The following is a 13,902-nucleotide window of genomic DNA, read 5'->3' as shown; positions in this document are numbered from 1 at the left end:
TTCTTCCAGGAGGAACACAAGACCGCGAACACTAGGAGGATCCCCAATGAGGCAAATTGTGTCACACATGTCCCGGCACGTCAGATGACACATCAAATCAAGGCTTTTAATTAGTGCCAGTGGCCATTACAATTCTAGCTACAGCAAAAACTGTCATGCCATGAAGGTGACTCCAGGCTAAACTCTTTCTGACAGGCGCAATTATGAAGGCAATCTTGGCCCTGCAATTGGTTTGGTCTAACAGTCTAAATTATCATTTTCACTCTTGGGGGCTCTGCATCAGTCTGTAGGTTGGGGTCTGTGTCACGTGGCTTATAGACCAGCTAATACCCTTCACCTCCACACCTCTACCCTCTCTCTTGGCTATCTTTCACTGCCGAAAGAGGTTAATCCTGGCATGGCTCTGGTATGCCGGCGCTTTCAGCATCGCTCATTAAGAGCTGCGTGTGAGAAGTAAACTGTTCACATCCATCAAAGGTAAAACATCTCCCCTAGAGCTGATTGCTGAGCTGCTATGTGAGACAAGTCCACTGTTTTACATATTTATTAAGTTAGGTCAAGCAAAAAAGACTGAAGCAGCCTAATGAGTTTGCGTCTGTGCAGCCTTGATTACCATAGATTAATCGATCACAAGCAATAATAGCTTGAATGTTTGTGTTTGGCCATGACTGTATGTGCATCTTTCCACGTGTGTGTGTGTGTGTGTGTGTGTGTGTGTGTGTGTGTGTGTGTGTGTGTGTGTGTGTGTGTGTGTGTGTGTGTGTGAGCCAGGAGTAGAATTGTGCCGACTACTGAGAAGTGGGCGATCAGCTCACTTCGCCAAGAACAGATATGCAGTTAATCTGAGGGATGGACATCATTGCCTAACCTATCCTGCACGTACTGTACTTCACATCCTCTAAACACAGACAGGACAGTGTTTGTACACAATATAATTTTCAATCTGAGGGTGTTTTTGCCGTGTGCTCACATTTACAAGTAATTCCGTGTTCTCTCTACAGATTATTGAGCTACACTCAGCTGACCTCCAGGTCGACCTTGGACAAACACATACAGTCGTACACAGATATTATTAGTTTAGTGATCAAATAATTGGAAGATTATTCTATCAATTTATCATTTTTTAATTCATAAAAGGTTAGAAAAATAATGAAGAATGTCCATCACAGTTTCTCAGAGGCCAAGGTGACCTCTATGAATGTACTGTGTTTATCCACTCCATTAAAAAACCCAAATATACTCAATTTACTACCACAGAAGAGCATAGAAACCACCAAACATTCACATTTGAGGAGATGAAAGCAGTACATTTCTGGTACTTAAGTAAAATATACAAATTGTTGCAGATTAATCACCTTTCTTACAAAAGTGGTGGTGATTATCCCTTTACACTCAGCCTTTACTACATGTATGAGTAAAGCAGTGATAAAAATGACAAAATAAGTTTGGAAAGTATAGATCTGACAGATATTCTGAGCATGAAGAGGAAAAAAAAGAACAACTCATCAGAACATCAGGTTGAAGTGGTTGAACATACAATACATCTAAAAAAAGTTTGGATGAAATATTTAAAACATGAACTCAAACAACCTCGTCTTGTTCACCAGCACGAGGTGATTCACGCTATTAGTATCAGACAAAGCAGAGGGATGATTGGCAGTGCAACCAAAACTGATTTAGCCTTCAGATAATATTCCGGACTTGGAGAGACGATGCAAGGTTGAGATAATAGCTGCGTGTGTGTGTGTGTGTGTGTGTGTGTGTGTGTGTGTGTGTGTGTGTGTGTGTAGGTGATATGATTCCTCTTGAGTGTGGCTTGTGAGGTGGAAGAGGAGATTACTGCACCACGCTTCTATAATTACCTCTCATCTCTCAGCCGGTGCTCTTAAACACAACAGGGAATGCCAGGCTACCACACACTCCGACACATGCGCACACACTGTGGGGCGCACTTCAGTACAATGTAGCAGGCTGAGAGGGAGTTATTTCTAGAGGGATACATTTCACTCAAATGGTGATTGGAGACCACCCACACTACCTTTAGCAACACAGGTCAGTTTTGGTGTAAGCACACATACACACACACATGCACTCTCTCTCTCTCTGTCTCATCTCACACACAAGTTGCTTGTAAGTAAGAAATATGACTCACCTGTGGCTTCCCACACACAAAAAAAACCCACTTAAGAAGCCATTCTCACAAGTCATGCCCTCAGATCACACTGTACACTTTTTCATTTTGGTGAGGATTATGCAGAAATTCGGCTGTCACCCGCTCACTCTGCGTCACACACGCATGCACACGCAGTATACACAGAAATTTTGCAGTCAGCCGCTCCTGCAATATGAAAAATGCTGTAAACAAAAGACCAGCAATATTTCTCTACAGCTTGAGCCACATCACATCTTCATTACACTGACTCTTACTGGCAAGAGGCGGCCTTAATAACCATGCAAACTATCAGGGCTAAGTATGTTTTAGAGTTGACAGCGACTTAAAAAGATGAATTAACCACGCAATTCACAGCTTTGAAAAAGTCATTAAAAACTATGCCAGGAGTAAATTGCTCCGCCACACTGAGTGAGTTGGTCCCCTGTCTCTCCGGCTTGCTCAACTATCAAAAAAGCAATATGACTTCTTGCGGACAGGCAGACACAGGGGACCGTTTCAGCACACTGGACTGAAAAGAGGGGAAGGGATGGACGAGGAAAGAAAGTTTTTTTTTAGATTTACATTACAGAAGGTTTCAACTCCTCCTCTATGTCTCATTATCGGTTGTCCATTGCATACTAATCTGCAACTAGTTACAGAGCCAAAGGTAAAGTTGCAAAGACACTCTGAGGAGAGCCGCCAGGAGAAACGACAGTCAAGCTGCTGAAGCGTGTCTCTGAGAAGCTCGACAAAGCTCAGTGTTTGTCCACGCATGACGGTCAGCATTCTGTGTGGGCTGCTTGACATGACTTACAATACCTATGTTGAGCTGCAAAGCCTGATGGATGTTTTGGAATTCAGTAGAACAAATTTTTCTTTTCTTTTCTTTTTTTTTTTTACTTTCAACAATGGACTGGAAAAAAAAAGTGAAGCTGCTGCTTCTTAACTCACCCACACACACATACCCACACACACGCGCTTTGAAATTCACAGAAGAACCCAGCCGAACGTACCCACATACACATGTAACGGACATGCTCACTAAACATCAGTTTCGCTGAGACACCTTGCAATCTTTTCTTAATTTTGGATGCGTTGAATTTGTGACAAAGCAACTGCTTGGCTGCTAATGTGTGGACTATGGTGCAAATGAGATTATGGTGCCCCCATCCAGCCCGAGGCACACAGCTGTCTGGACAGGCACAGTTTCCCTCTGCAGGCCTGAGATGTGTTCAGGCATAAAAGCAAGCATTTTATTTAGGCAGCTGGCACTTAACAGGCATATGGTGCTCACAGAAGCAGGGAGAGCTGAGAGCTATAAAGTGACAAAGGGAGGCTGTGGTGACAGGAAAACACCTCAAGAGAGTGCAAAGGAGCACATAGGAAGCACAGGTATGTGCAGGCATGCTGCTGCCACTCAGTGAACTGGTTCACTATATCGAAGACTGATGTTTGTGTCATCTGCGCTGATAATGTGGAAGTATTGTCTTCAGCTCACTCGGAGAGACAAAGTGCAGGACCATTTTTTATCCAAGTCACACTCAGAAACGAAATTACGCACAAATTTACCCCGTTTAGAAATCCACATGGCATTAAGTGTCGCTCAGATGTCTGCTGTGCTTGCAGAGGATATCAGTCCGCTTTCCACACTACAGACTCATACTTCGGCAGATAAAGCTGGCATGAGAGATTTCTATTTTAAGTGACAACACGCCAAAGCAGAGGAAACGGGTCGAGCCCCACGATTTGGGCATCAGAACAGTCAGACAGGTGTTACCTACCCCGCTGCGCTTTTTGCAACAGTCAAGACAGCGACAATAAGGTGGTCTCCCACAGCTGAGCAAAGCCAGCAAAAACACACCGCTGTCTACAGATTGTTGAGAGAAAGCAACCATCGTTCACCAACATTACGCACGACATTATGCAACCACATTGACATGCAACACTGACACTGAAAGATTCAATATGCGTATTTATTTCCAATCAAATCTTGCTTTTCAACTCGCCTGCCCTCTCCCTTTAATCGCTAAGGAAAAAGAACAAAAACTCTCCTCTACTTTTTGTGATAACAGAAAGTACAGGAATAAAACTGAAAAAAGCTGTTACCATGGAAAGCCGACTATTAAAGTACGACAAAGGAGATACAAACTTGCATGGAAACTTGCGGAGGCGCACTACAATTAAACTCGATATCCGTCAGAAACATGAAAGTATTAACTTCTTTTTCGTTGGGTGATTGGAGGAATGGCGGACAGGTTGTGACATTTCAAAGCCACCTGAAGTTAGGCGGGCCAGGCTCCGTTCAGTTGAGCAGCTTTGCATATTGAATCTTATTGTTCTGCAGGCAATCATACAACATCCACCGGTGATTCAGACGCCGGTTTGCTCACCTGTAAGCTGATCATAGGATCCGTCCAGCTCTCTGGAGTCCGACAAGCTTTGGTCGCGGTTTTTCGCCTTCATTGTCCCCGTGTGCGCCGGAATGTGGAACTATGGGAAACAGCTGATATGTTGACGAGTCTGTTTGTGAAAATAACACTGGTTTTGTTGTTCGCCCTCGCGGGAGGTGACTACAAGTATACCATCGCTAACAAGTCATAGTTAATTTGCCGTAAAAAACGAGCCATGTAAGTTGTTATTTCCCGTGCCTGTTTCTGTTTCTGCGTGCGCTCTCGGCATCCAGTAGCGGTGTGAGCCAAGCGCGCTTCTGCTCGGCACTCTCACTTGGGCACGCGCGCACGCACGAGTACGCACACACGCGCACACAAAGCCAGAGAGAGAGAGAGAGGGAGGGAGCGAGAGAGAGCGAGAGAGGAGGTACAGAGTGAAAATCTTTTAAATAAATTGATGTGGTTTGGATACTTTTTTGGAGGTCACAACAAATGAACACATGGCCAATATCTGAAAATGAAAATAGGGGGTTCCCAACGTTTTCCTCCTGTGGCTTGGAGCAATATGAAGACACTTTACAAAAAAACATTCTTGAATGTAGTATCTCTGTCTGTTAGCCCCCAGTTATTGTCAACAGTCTATTGATTGTCATGCCGTTCCTCACTCTTCCTTGTAGACTACTGACATTTTTGTGCACCGTGTTGTAAAGTGTGACCAGCACTATATCTGGCTCCATTCATGCGGAATCTCACTCAGCGAGTTGGTCGTCAGAACTGCCTCTCTGCCATTAATATCACCATCACATCCTCTCCTAATGTTCTCTACTGAGTCAGAGCCGTGTCGGATGTGTACAGAGACATCAACAAGGAGCGCACTGCTGCTCCCAGGCAGAGGTTCTGACTATATCTGATCTATAAATACTCTCTGGCTCTGGGAAGCCTTGTGTCTATCCATTTTCTCCCTCTCTTCTCTCCCCTCTCAGTGTCTTTGCCTCCCTTTGCCTCACTCCTGCCCGTTTACTACAGTATGACATTTGGTCACAATCTGTCAAGCAATCTGTCTTTGATGCCATATTTTTCCTACATTATATCAGAGTTTGCATCAAAAACACTCTCCAACCTTCCATCCATCCGTGCATCTGTTTATCTCGGGCATGAGCGGTTGCAGTGTTTGTCAGTCTGTTACTGTGTGGTAAAGTTATTCTGTCATTCACATGTTCATTCCCTTTGCCACCCTTGCTGAAGAAAGGGTGTAAACTAGAGTGAGCCAGATTGCCGCTTCCTTCACCACTCTGCTCAGCCATCCATCCTGATCTCTCGGGAATCAATTGGCATCTGAATCAGACACATGTCACAAAAAGGTTGACCAGAAGACCTTGTCTCAAGATGGGGCAGGCTTAAGTGTCATATCTGTCACTGAAATTACCATTCAAGCATGCATTTGTCTCATGTAGCAGTCCCACAATGCCTACATACGTCATGTAGCCCTTGAACTGCTGGTTATCACATGAGCATACAGCGCGACAGCCATGCAGATGGGATGGTGTTGTTGATGAAGCTTTGGCTTCTGTAGGAGTCAGTATGTTCTATATGAGAGGTGGTGTTGTAAAAGTCAGAGTCTGCAGCATCATTATTGTAATACTGAATAGCGCCGCATAGTGGTGGTGCCTCCTTTTGTTGCACATGTAGAACCGTTTTAGTTGTTCGCCAATGTTTCATGCCCTACGAGCACTCTCGAAGAGAAAACTCCATAATAAAGACTCGGTAACGAGCTGGTGCTGGTTGTATCGTCTATGCTTTACAAACATGTATGTTTAGTGAGTGAAGCGCCCTGGAGACCTGGCGTCGTATGGTCGAAATTTTATATTGTGAAAATAAAACAGCTGAGTAAAAATCCCAACTTCACCGCCTGTCGACTCTGAGTTTGCCTAACACCCAGAGCCTACGCTAACTGTTCATCCTGTTAGCCTCTCCGCCTGCACCTACGCTCATTACAGTGTCAAAGTGACCAAAATTGCTTCTACTTTCAAATATGCCTTGAAACACTGCTGTTGAAAGTTGGTAGTTTTATGTTTCACAGAGAACAGAGGTTGGCTGTGGACTCTAAGGACCTATGCATGCTTCATATTAAGTGCTCGTGAGATCGTTAGGTAGGATTTGAACCTGTCTTTGAAGCTCTCTTATTCATTGTCTTAACTCATTCTGCCAAAAAAACGACTTCACTAACTTTTCTTGTTAGCAGCAACGGTGTGGCACTGTTAATGTCTCAGTTGTCCAAAAGTGTGTGCCCTTTTTCCCATTTGTACAATCTGTGCACTGAGATTACTTCAACACCGTTTCCAGAAAGGGAGAGTCACTCCTCCAATTGCCATTGTGCAATTATACAGCACATTAGCTTGTTTTTGTGGAGGTTTTTTTGAGTTTTTCTTTTATTTTCCCTTTCACACAAGCAGACTGAGAGGGTGGATTTGAGTCACTAAGATTCCTCCTGGGTGAAAATTGCTGTGTTTGCAAGCATCAGTGACACACTGGGGAGCATAAATGACTTGGCCTCATTACATTGTAACAACCCAGTTTGGTCAGACCTCTGATTAGTGCCACTTTTTACCCATCGCATGGCAGCAAGGTGCCTTCCTGCTGCCTGTCCTGGCCTTGCTTATTTGAGGAAACTTTAGAAGCAGCATGTAGATGAATACAGCCTGGTATATAGTGCCCTGGATAGTTGTTTTATGACCACATATCAATGCCTACATGGTAGATTTATCTGTGATCATTTACATTTTGAGTGTAAAGCATAACACCCTCTCAGAACACCCTGCAAAAGATGTGAGTTAAGGTCATGAGGAGTTGGATGTTCCCCCCGCTAAGGCTCATTTGAACCCTGCATGCTGCCAATAAACAGAAGGAGGCCCACAATAACCACAAGGCCTGCTTTTTCTGTCATCTAATACCAACAAAATATTTCACAGATACGGACGATTGGATAGTGATTGGATTTCTGTGTGTGGTAAATGAAAGGAGACAAGGAGAGGTGGATTCTAAATGAAGGTGAGGAGGAGTGTGCAAGAATGAAGGATAGGGGAAGTGGGGAGATCGATTCATGGTGAGTTAGAGGGGATTTAGTGAGTCAGAGGCAAAATAAAGAGAATTGGCGAGTCATTGTTGAAGAGGCTGTCTGTGATTGGGGGGGATAGTGGTGGGGTCAGGACTTCTAGACAAACGTAGATGTGGACATACACACTTCATAGCTGAGCAGTGACCCAGAGACAACCTTGTTGTATCCCAGAAGAGAGTAGCAGATACCGGGCATGATGCCAGCTGGGTACAGAGGTCTGCTGTTGTTTTGTTGGTGAGATGTTGTTTGCATCCATATTTTAACACCAAAAAAAAAAAAACAATGAAGGGTCTTTGCATGCCTCTGATTAAAGATCATTTGTCTTTGCAAAGTTTAACCACAAAATGTCAGGATCAGAGCCAGTGTAGCAAAAGATGGGTAATATTTCTCGAAACTCTTGAATATATTAAAAATAATTTCATGTCAAGACAAATTCTTTTTATTTGGACAGTCCTTGAATTCAAATTGTTATGAATTTACTGGTCTCTACATGCTTTTTGTTTTCCACTAAAGGGTCGTATTGCACACTGTTGTTCCACATTTGGTGTGTTTCTCACCTGTTATCCGTGTCTGCACAGGTTCTTTTCTGCTTGTACCATTAGTGAGCTCAGCTGGGGACTTAGTCTGAGTTACACCTCGTAGGACTTTGTTTTAAGATAACTTCCAAATGTGCTTATGTGCGGTTCTAAAGAGATGCTGAGGATACAAAACTTTGCTGAAGGCAGTTCTTAGAAGCCCATTTTTAACTACACACATGTGATCTATAAATCTCAAATCAGCATAAATTGATGGCACCTGCCTTGTGATATTCCTCATATAATGACAGCATGAACGAGAGTTTCAGGTATGGACCATGGGAGCCATGGGAGTGTGTCACCGCTGCAGTGAATGAGGTGCGACGAAAGACAGAACCGTGGCCAATATTAAAAGGACATATTCTGAACTGCAAGGTTAAAAAAAAACATAATTACTTGATGTCGTCTGTCCATAAATAATGACTGTAGGTCTGCTAATTCCTCACATCCTTAATTGATATTTCCTGTCACATTGTTTTACCCTCATGCACAGACTTGGGTGCACATGCTCCTAAAATGCAATACCTCTACATAAGTTAAAGTGCAACTGTTCGCACAAACCACTTTTCCTTCTTCAGCTCGAACACATGATCTTGATCAGGATGCTCACTGTAGAGAGGTCAGCTCAACATAGGGCTGTACCACTGTGGAAACAGGGTGCTGAAGACTTACTTTGGACATTTACTGCATGCATGTGTTTGTGTAAGTGTGTGCGTGCGTGTTTTTGCGTGTCCCAAAAGTCATCCTCAAGAATAGTGTGGACTTGAGATGGATTTGTAGATGTTATTGAATTGCTGTAAAAGCTCAAAACTCCTCATTGTTTGACTGTTTGACCAAACATTTTGATGTGAACAGTCTATTCTGAACTGTCCCCCAGAGTGATGTCACAGCTGAAGAGGTGTAAGTGTTTTTAGTGGAAATGTACCAATATGACAAACAAAAATCTTATCAAAATTAAAAAATGATCTACTACAAACTGCTAGTTTGGGTGCAATCGCTTATGTTCATTAATAATTGGAAATAATTGTAATGGAGATGTTAAAACACGTGTTGTCCAAAAATCAGTTTGAAGCAAACGAATAAAATTATTCTATTCATATAAAATATGGGCTACATATAGTTTAATATAATAATTCAATAATACTAATGCTGAGACTGAATAGAACGTTAAAAATCTAAAAATATCTAATATATTTATTCTAGTTATATAAAATATGGGATAGATCATGTTTGATATAATACAATATTAAAATACTAATGCTAAAGACAAAATAGAATATGTAACATTTAAGCAATATTTATTTGTATAATTTATATACAAATCGATGTTGTTCCAGAGAGCAAGCCAAAGCACCTGTGATTGTGGCAGCTGTGGCAAGGAAAAACTCCCCTTCAGAGGAAGAAACCTTGGGAGGAGCCAGGCTCTCTGGGGTGGCCCATCCTCCTGAGGGCGGGGGGCCAGCTGCTGTTCCTGGCCATGGGACATGCTCATCACCCATCCGCTGTCTTTATCCATCCTCTGCTGGGTGTGCTGGTAGGCCATCTCAGACCTCCATGTTCATCTCCATCCTGTAACAAGGATGACACAGAAGGAAACAGCACTTACCTTTTCACACCCCAGGGTTGGTCCTTTGAAGTCCTTCGGGCTCTATTTTCGACTCCGCCGCCGGCGCAGCGCAGGCGTTTGGTATTTTCGTGCGCTGCCGCCGGCGCATCTCCCCCCCCTTCTCATCTCAGTCCCACCCAGTTGCGCAGCTCGGAAGGAGGGAGGGGAGAAGGTGTGGAGTGGGTTTGACATAGCCGAGTCAAATTTTCACCAATCACAGCAGCTCCTCGCCTCACTTTTAAGAACGCCGCTGGCCAGGTGCATGGCAAGTTTCGAGGATGACTGAGACCCCACAGGAAAGTGTCCGACGCCGTTGTATTACTTTGCACACCCGTTTGTATATACTGTTTATTTTTTCTCAGTATGTATATTGTTTTATATTCTGTTCTATATTTTGTGGTATATTTTGTTTAGATATATATTCTCAATATAAATATTTTGTTTTTATATTTGCTTTTAGTTCTCTCTCTTTTCCATCCATCCATTATCTATACCGCCTATCCCTTTCGGGGTTGCCGGGGCTGGGGCCTATCCCAGCTACGATGGGCGAGAGGCGGGGTACACCCTGAGCCGGTCGCCAGCCATTGCAGGGCCACATGAAAGGACAAAAACATTCACACTCACACCTACGGACAATTTAGAGTCATCAATTAACCTAATGAGCATGTTTTTGGTCTGTGGGAGGAAGCCGGAGTACCCGGAGAGAACCCACGCATGCACGGGAAGAACATGCAAACTTCTTCGGGGATCGAACCGGCATCGTTCTTGTTGTGAGGCACGCGCACTACCTGCTGCGCCACCGTGCAGCCCCTCTCTCTTTTCTTTCTTTTATAATTTTATTCTAATTCTATTCATGAAAGGAGCACTGCAACAAAAATAATTTCCCCTCGGGCATAAATAAAGGATTTCTGATTCTGATTCTGATTCTGATGTCTAAATATGAGGTCCTTAGATGGTAAATCGTCGGCCTCCTCCTCCTCATCCTCCTCAAAGCAATGATGTACTCCATCTTTTTAGATAACGTTAAGCATTACAATGATTACATTTGTATTTGGAATGAAATGACGTGGGTAATAGCGGACAACGATCATCACTTACGTTTTTTCCATGTGTCTGTCTCTCTCTGTCTCTCGAGTGCTCTGAGATAGATGCAGTATATATGCTCTGTAGGATGCCACGGCTGTTTCTGGTTGGCACAGCGACGTTAACCGATTAGTTTGCATCCCTGTATCACCCGTGTACATTCAGTCAGGGTGAGTGACCATTACGCGTGCCGAACGCGCTTTCGATGTGGTCAGATGAGATACCGATGAAAATATATAAATTTAGGTCTGACTGTATGTGCTCACTCAGATAGTTGCATTGAATTGCGGCTGTTGCTAATTATTGATCGCAGTGAAATGCCAGACACTGTGGAAACCTGATTGTGAGATGTTGGTGACGTGAGCGCACGACTCCTCCCCCCCCCCCTACTGAGCCACAACGCCCATCCTGGCGCACCTCTGTACGCCTCGGTTTACCAAAATACTAAGTGCGGCGTGCGCCTGCCTGCGCCGCTCGAAAATACTACTGCGCCAGCAGCGCAGCCTGCGCCGCGCTGGCGGTGGAGTCGAAAATAGAGCCTCTTCGTGTTCAGAATCTTGACAGCTCAGTTGCTGAGTTCAGTCCAGCTAAAACAGAAACACACTTACAGTAAGATCAATGTTTTCTGGTCTTTTTTGAAGAACATGTGTGCACATGTGTGTGGTGCTTTCCACTTACGTGTCTTTTGTAAAAGAGGATGTAGGAGCTTTGAATCCGCTGCTCACACGCAGAGGCACCAGTTGTTTCAGTGACCCGAGCATCATCGTACGTGAACCAGCGGTCACTCGGGTCCGACTCTCCAACATTTTGATCCAGGCCGTCAGATATGTAGTGTCCTAAAAGGAGAGAAGTCATTGTTAGGTGGGCTGTCACGAGACTCAGTGGATTGGAGTGTACATTAACTGATACCAGACAACAGTGATTCGATGCAAATAAAAGTAATAAAAGGTTCATATTTGTGTCTGACTTTCTAAACGAAAAAAAAAAACAAAAACAGGTGCATAAAATAAGATGTTTACAACTTGTATTTTCATACAGTGACTGACACCAACAGCAGCTTGTAGCAGAATGTAAGAGAGCTGTTGGTAAACAAAGAAAAAAAGATGTTCACTGTGAGTATAAGTAAAATAATATATCATACCACTCTCTGCCCCTGAGCCATGATGACTGATGACACTGACCAAACTGTAGCAGCCAGCACCCTGAAACAGAGCACAGATATCAGAGTTAGTACATACAGTCCATACATTGACTTACATCCACAGTCTGGTGATTTATTTATTTATTGCTATCGGATCATTCAGTTTTTCCTTACCTGGTTAGAGGATATCACGAGGTCTCTGCAGAGGACCACAGGGTGATGGATCTTTTGGACCTGGAAATCCTCTGTGAACCTGAAGCGCTTCAGGTGCAAGATGAGCACTCTGTAGACAGAAAGAAGACATATGAGCACCAAGTGTTCCAGAAAAACTTATGAATATGGCACTACTAACTCTCTCTATTTTAGTTCCTTCTGAGGGTCAGTGGAGCCCAGTTTGACACCACTGGGTTGACCAGTATCATCACTGTGCATTGTGGTCAGGAATGATGGATGTGATGTTACTTACTTTGGCAGGCTCTCAAATGATGAGCGCTGGCTTGACGTGACGGCACCACACTCACAGATGCACAGCAACTCCTCCTCCTGCAGAGCAGCACAGAACATATGTTTTCACTTCCATATTGGATTTACATGCACACTGCAAACACAGCAAGACCACTACATAAGCAGTGGTGCTGGGATTGAAATGTGTTTTCTACATCATATTATCATATTCAAATGGGAATGACGAGGAGACGTGTTTCATACCTTCTGGTAATCCTGGAGCATGTCCGTCACTGTTCCACAGCCAGGTGACAGGTTCAGGGACAAGTTTGTAAAGTCCTCCAGTCTGATGGATTCTGCGCCACAGCTACACATTCAAAAGACAACAGAGTTATAAAACAGCTGCAGAGGTCATGACAAGACTTCAGTCCCATTCAGTGATGTGACCTAATTGAATATCTAAACATCTTACTGTTTGCATATTTGCAGGTTGATACGTCTGATAGTTTTGATTTATTTAAAACAAATTTTAAGAGAGGAGCGTCAGGCAGCGGTCACTGATAGAAATATTTACCCCGCCTTGACATGCTGGCAGACATATGAACAGCAGTGGATGTTACTAAGTACATTTACTCCAGTACTTATGTATAAATGTGAGGTACTTTGAGTGTTTTCTTCTCATGCTACTTCATACTTCACTACAGTTCAAAGAGCAATATTGTACTTTCTACGTCACTACGTTTATTTTACAGCTTTGGTTACCAGTTACTTTACACATTTAGATGTTTACATAAAAAAACACATGGAGATAAACCATGATGTTTTGTTCTAAAACAAACGTGTATACCTAACAATACATACATTAAGAGCTGAAATGACTAATATTTTGATCATTATTTAAGTTATTTTTCATGTAAAAAATACTTGCAGTCCAATATAAAATAGTTAAAAATCAGCTCCACCTCAACCAACCACAGATGTAAAATCCATCTTTTACATTAGTCATAATAATCTAATGATATAAATTAGTATTACAGTTTTCTGCATTGAGTACTTATATTTTTCATACACTAAGTAAATTTTCTTGTTTATACTTAGATGCTTTTACTTAGGAAACAATTTCAATGCAGGACTTTTTCTTGAATATTGAGTATTTTTACAGCGTGGTATTAGTACTTTTACTTCAGTAAAGGATCTGAATACTTCCTCCACCATTGCACATGAATGCATGTGACTGTGTAGTCATACCTCTTGCAGGTCCTCATGCTCTGCATCTTAAACATGAGGAGATTTTCCACTGGACATCTGTAGATCAAGTCCATGCTGGCTGCTAACACCTGAAGCTCCATGCCCAGAGACCTGATCTGGTCCAGCACGGCAGTGAGGAACTCATGAG

General features: G+C 43.1%; 2 protein-coding genes across 4 annotated transcripts in view; both read right to left on the bottom strand.

Annotated features, from left to right (window-relative positions):
* LOC139341735 (A-type potassium channel modulatory protein KCNIP2-like) overlaps positions 1-4,861 on the bottom strand; it is a 91,568-nt gene extending 86,707 nt beyond the window's left edge. Inside the window, exon 1 of one of the 3 annotated variants that reach the window (XM_070978401.1) lies at positions 4,543-4,861. In XM_070978401.1, the coding sequence (XP_070834502.1) occupies positions 4,543-4,615 (73 nt within the window). In that variant the 5' untranslated portion in view covers positions 4,616-4,861. The remainder of the gene's footprint in view (positions 1-4,542) is intronic. The other 2 variants (XM_070978395.1, XM_070978397.1) reach the window with 2 other exon arrangements.
* Positions 4,862-11,462: 6,601 nt separating this feature from the next.
* LOC139340865 (ubiquitin hydrolase B-like) lies at positions 11,463-12,796 on the bottom strand. Its single transcript, XM_070976944.1, has 6 exons — positions 12,771-12,796; positions 12,529-12,605; positions 12,237-12,345; positions 12,063-12,123; positions 11,600-11,757; positions 11,463-11,508 (listed from the first exon to the last, which is right to left on the bottom strand). Exons 1-6 carry the CDS (start codon positions 12,789-12,791, stop codon positions 11,500-11,502), a joined length of 435 nt encoding a protein of 144 aa, XP_070833045.1. The 5' UTR covers positions 12,792-12,796; the 3' UTR covers positions 11,463-11,499.
* Between the last annotated feature and the right edge of the window lie 1,106 nt (positions 12,797-13,902).

The sequence above is a fragment of the Chaetodon trifascialis genome, chromosome 13 (genome assembly GCF_039877785.1).
Source record: "Chaetodon trifascialis isolate fChaTrf1 chromosome 13, fChaTrf1.hap1, whole genome shotgun sequence".
Lineage (NCBI taxonomy): Eukaryota > Metazoa > Chordata > Actinopteri > Chaetodontiformes > Chaetodontidae > Chaetodon > Chaetodon trifascialis.
The sequence above is the reverse complement of the archived record's forward strand: the minus strand, read 5'-3'. Positions and strand labels throughout refer to the sequence as shown.

Bases quoted from the DNA above. Each gene is read 5' to 3' on its own strand.
- LOC139340865 (XM_070976944.1), bottom strand. From the start codon at position 12,791: ATGCTCCAGGATTACCAGAAG. The intron at 12,606-12,770 runs GTATGAAACACG...GCTGCTCTGCAG, and splicing joins TGCTCCAGGATTACCAGAAG to GAGGAGGAGTTGCTGTGCAT. The intron at 12,124-12,236 runs GTAAGGAAAAAC...GCTCTGTTTCAG, and splicing joins TCGTGATATCCTCTAACCAG to GGTGCTGGCTGCTACAGTTT.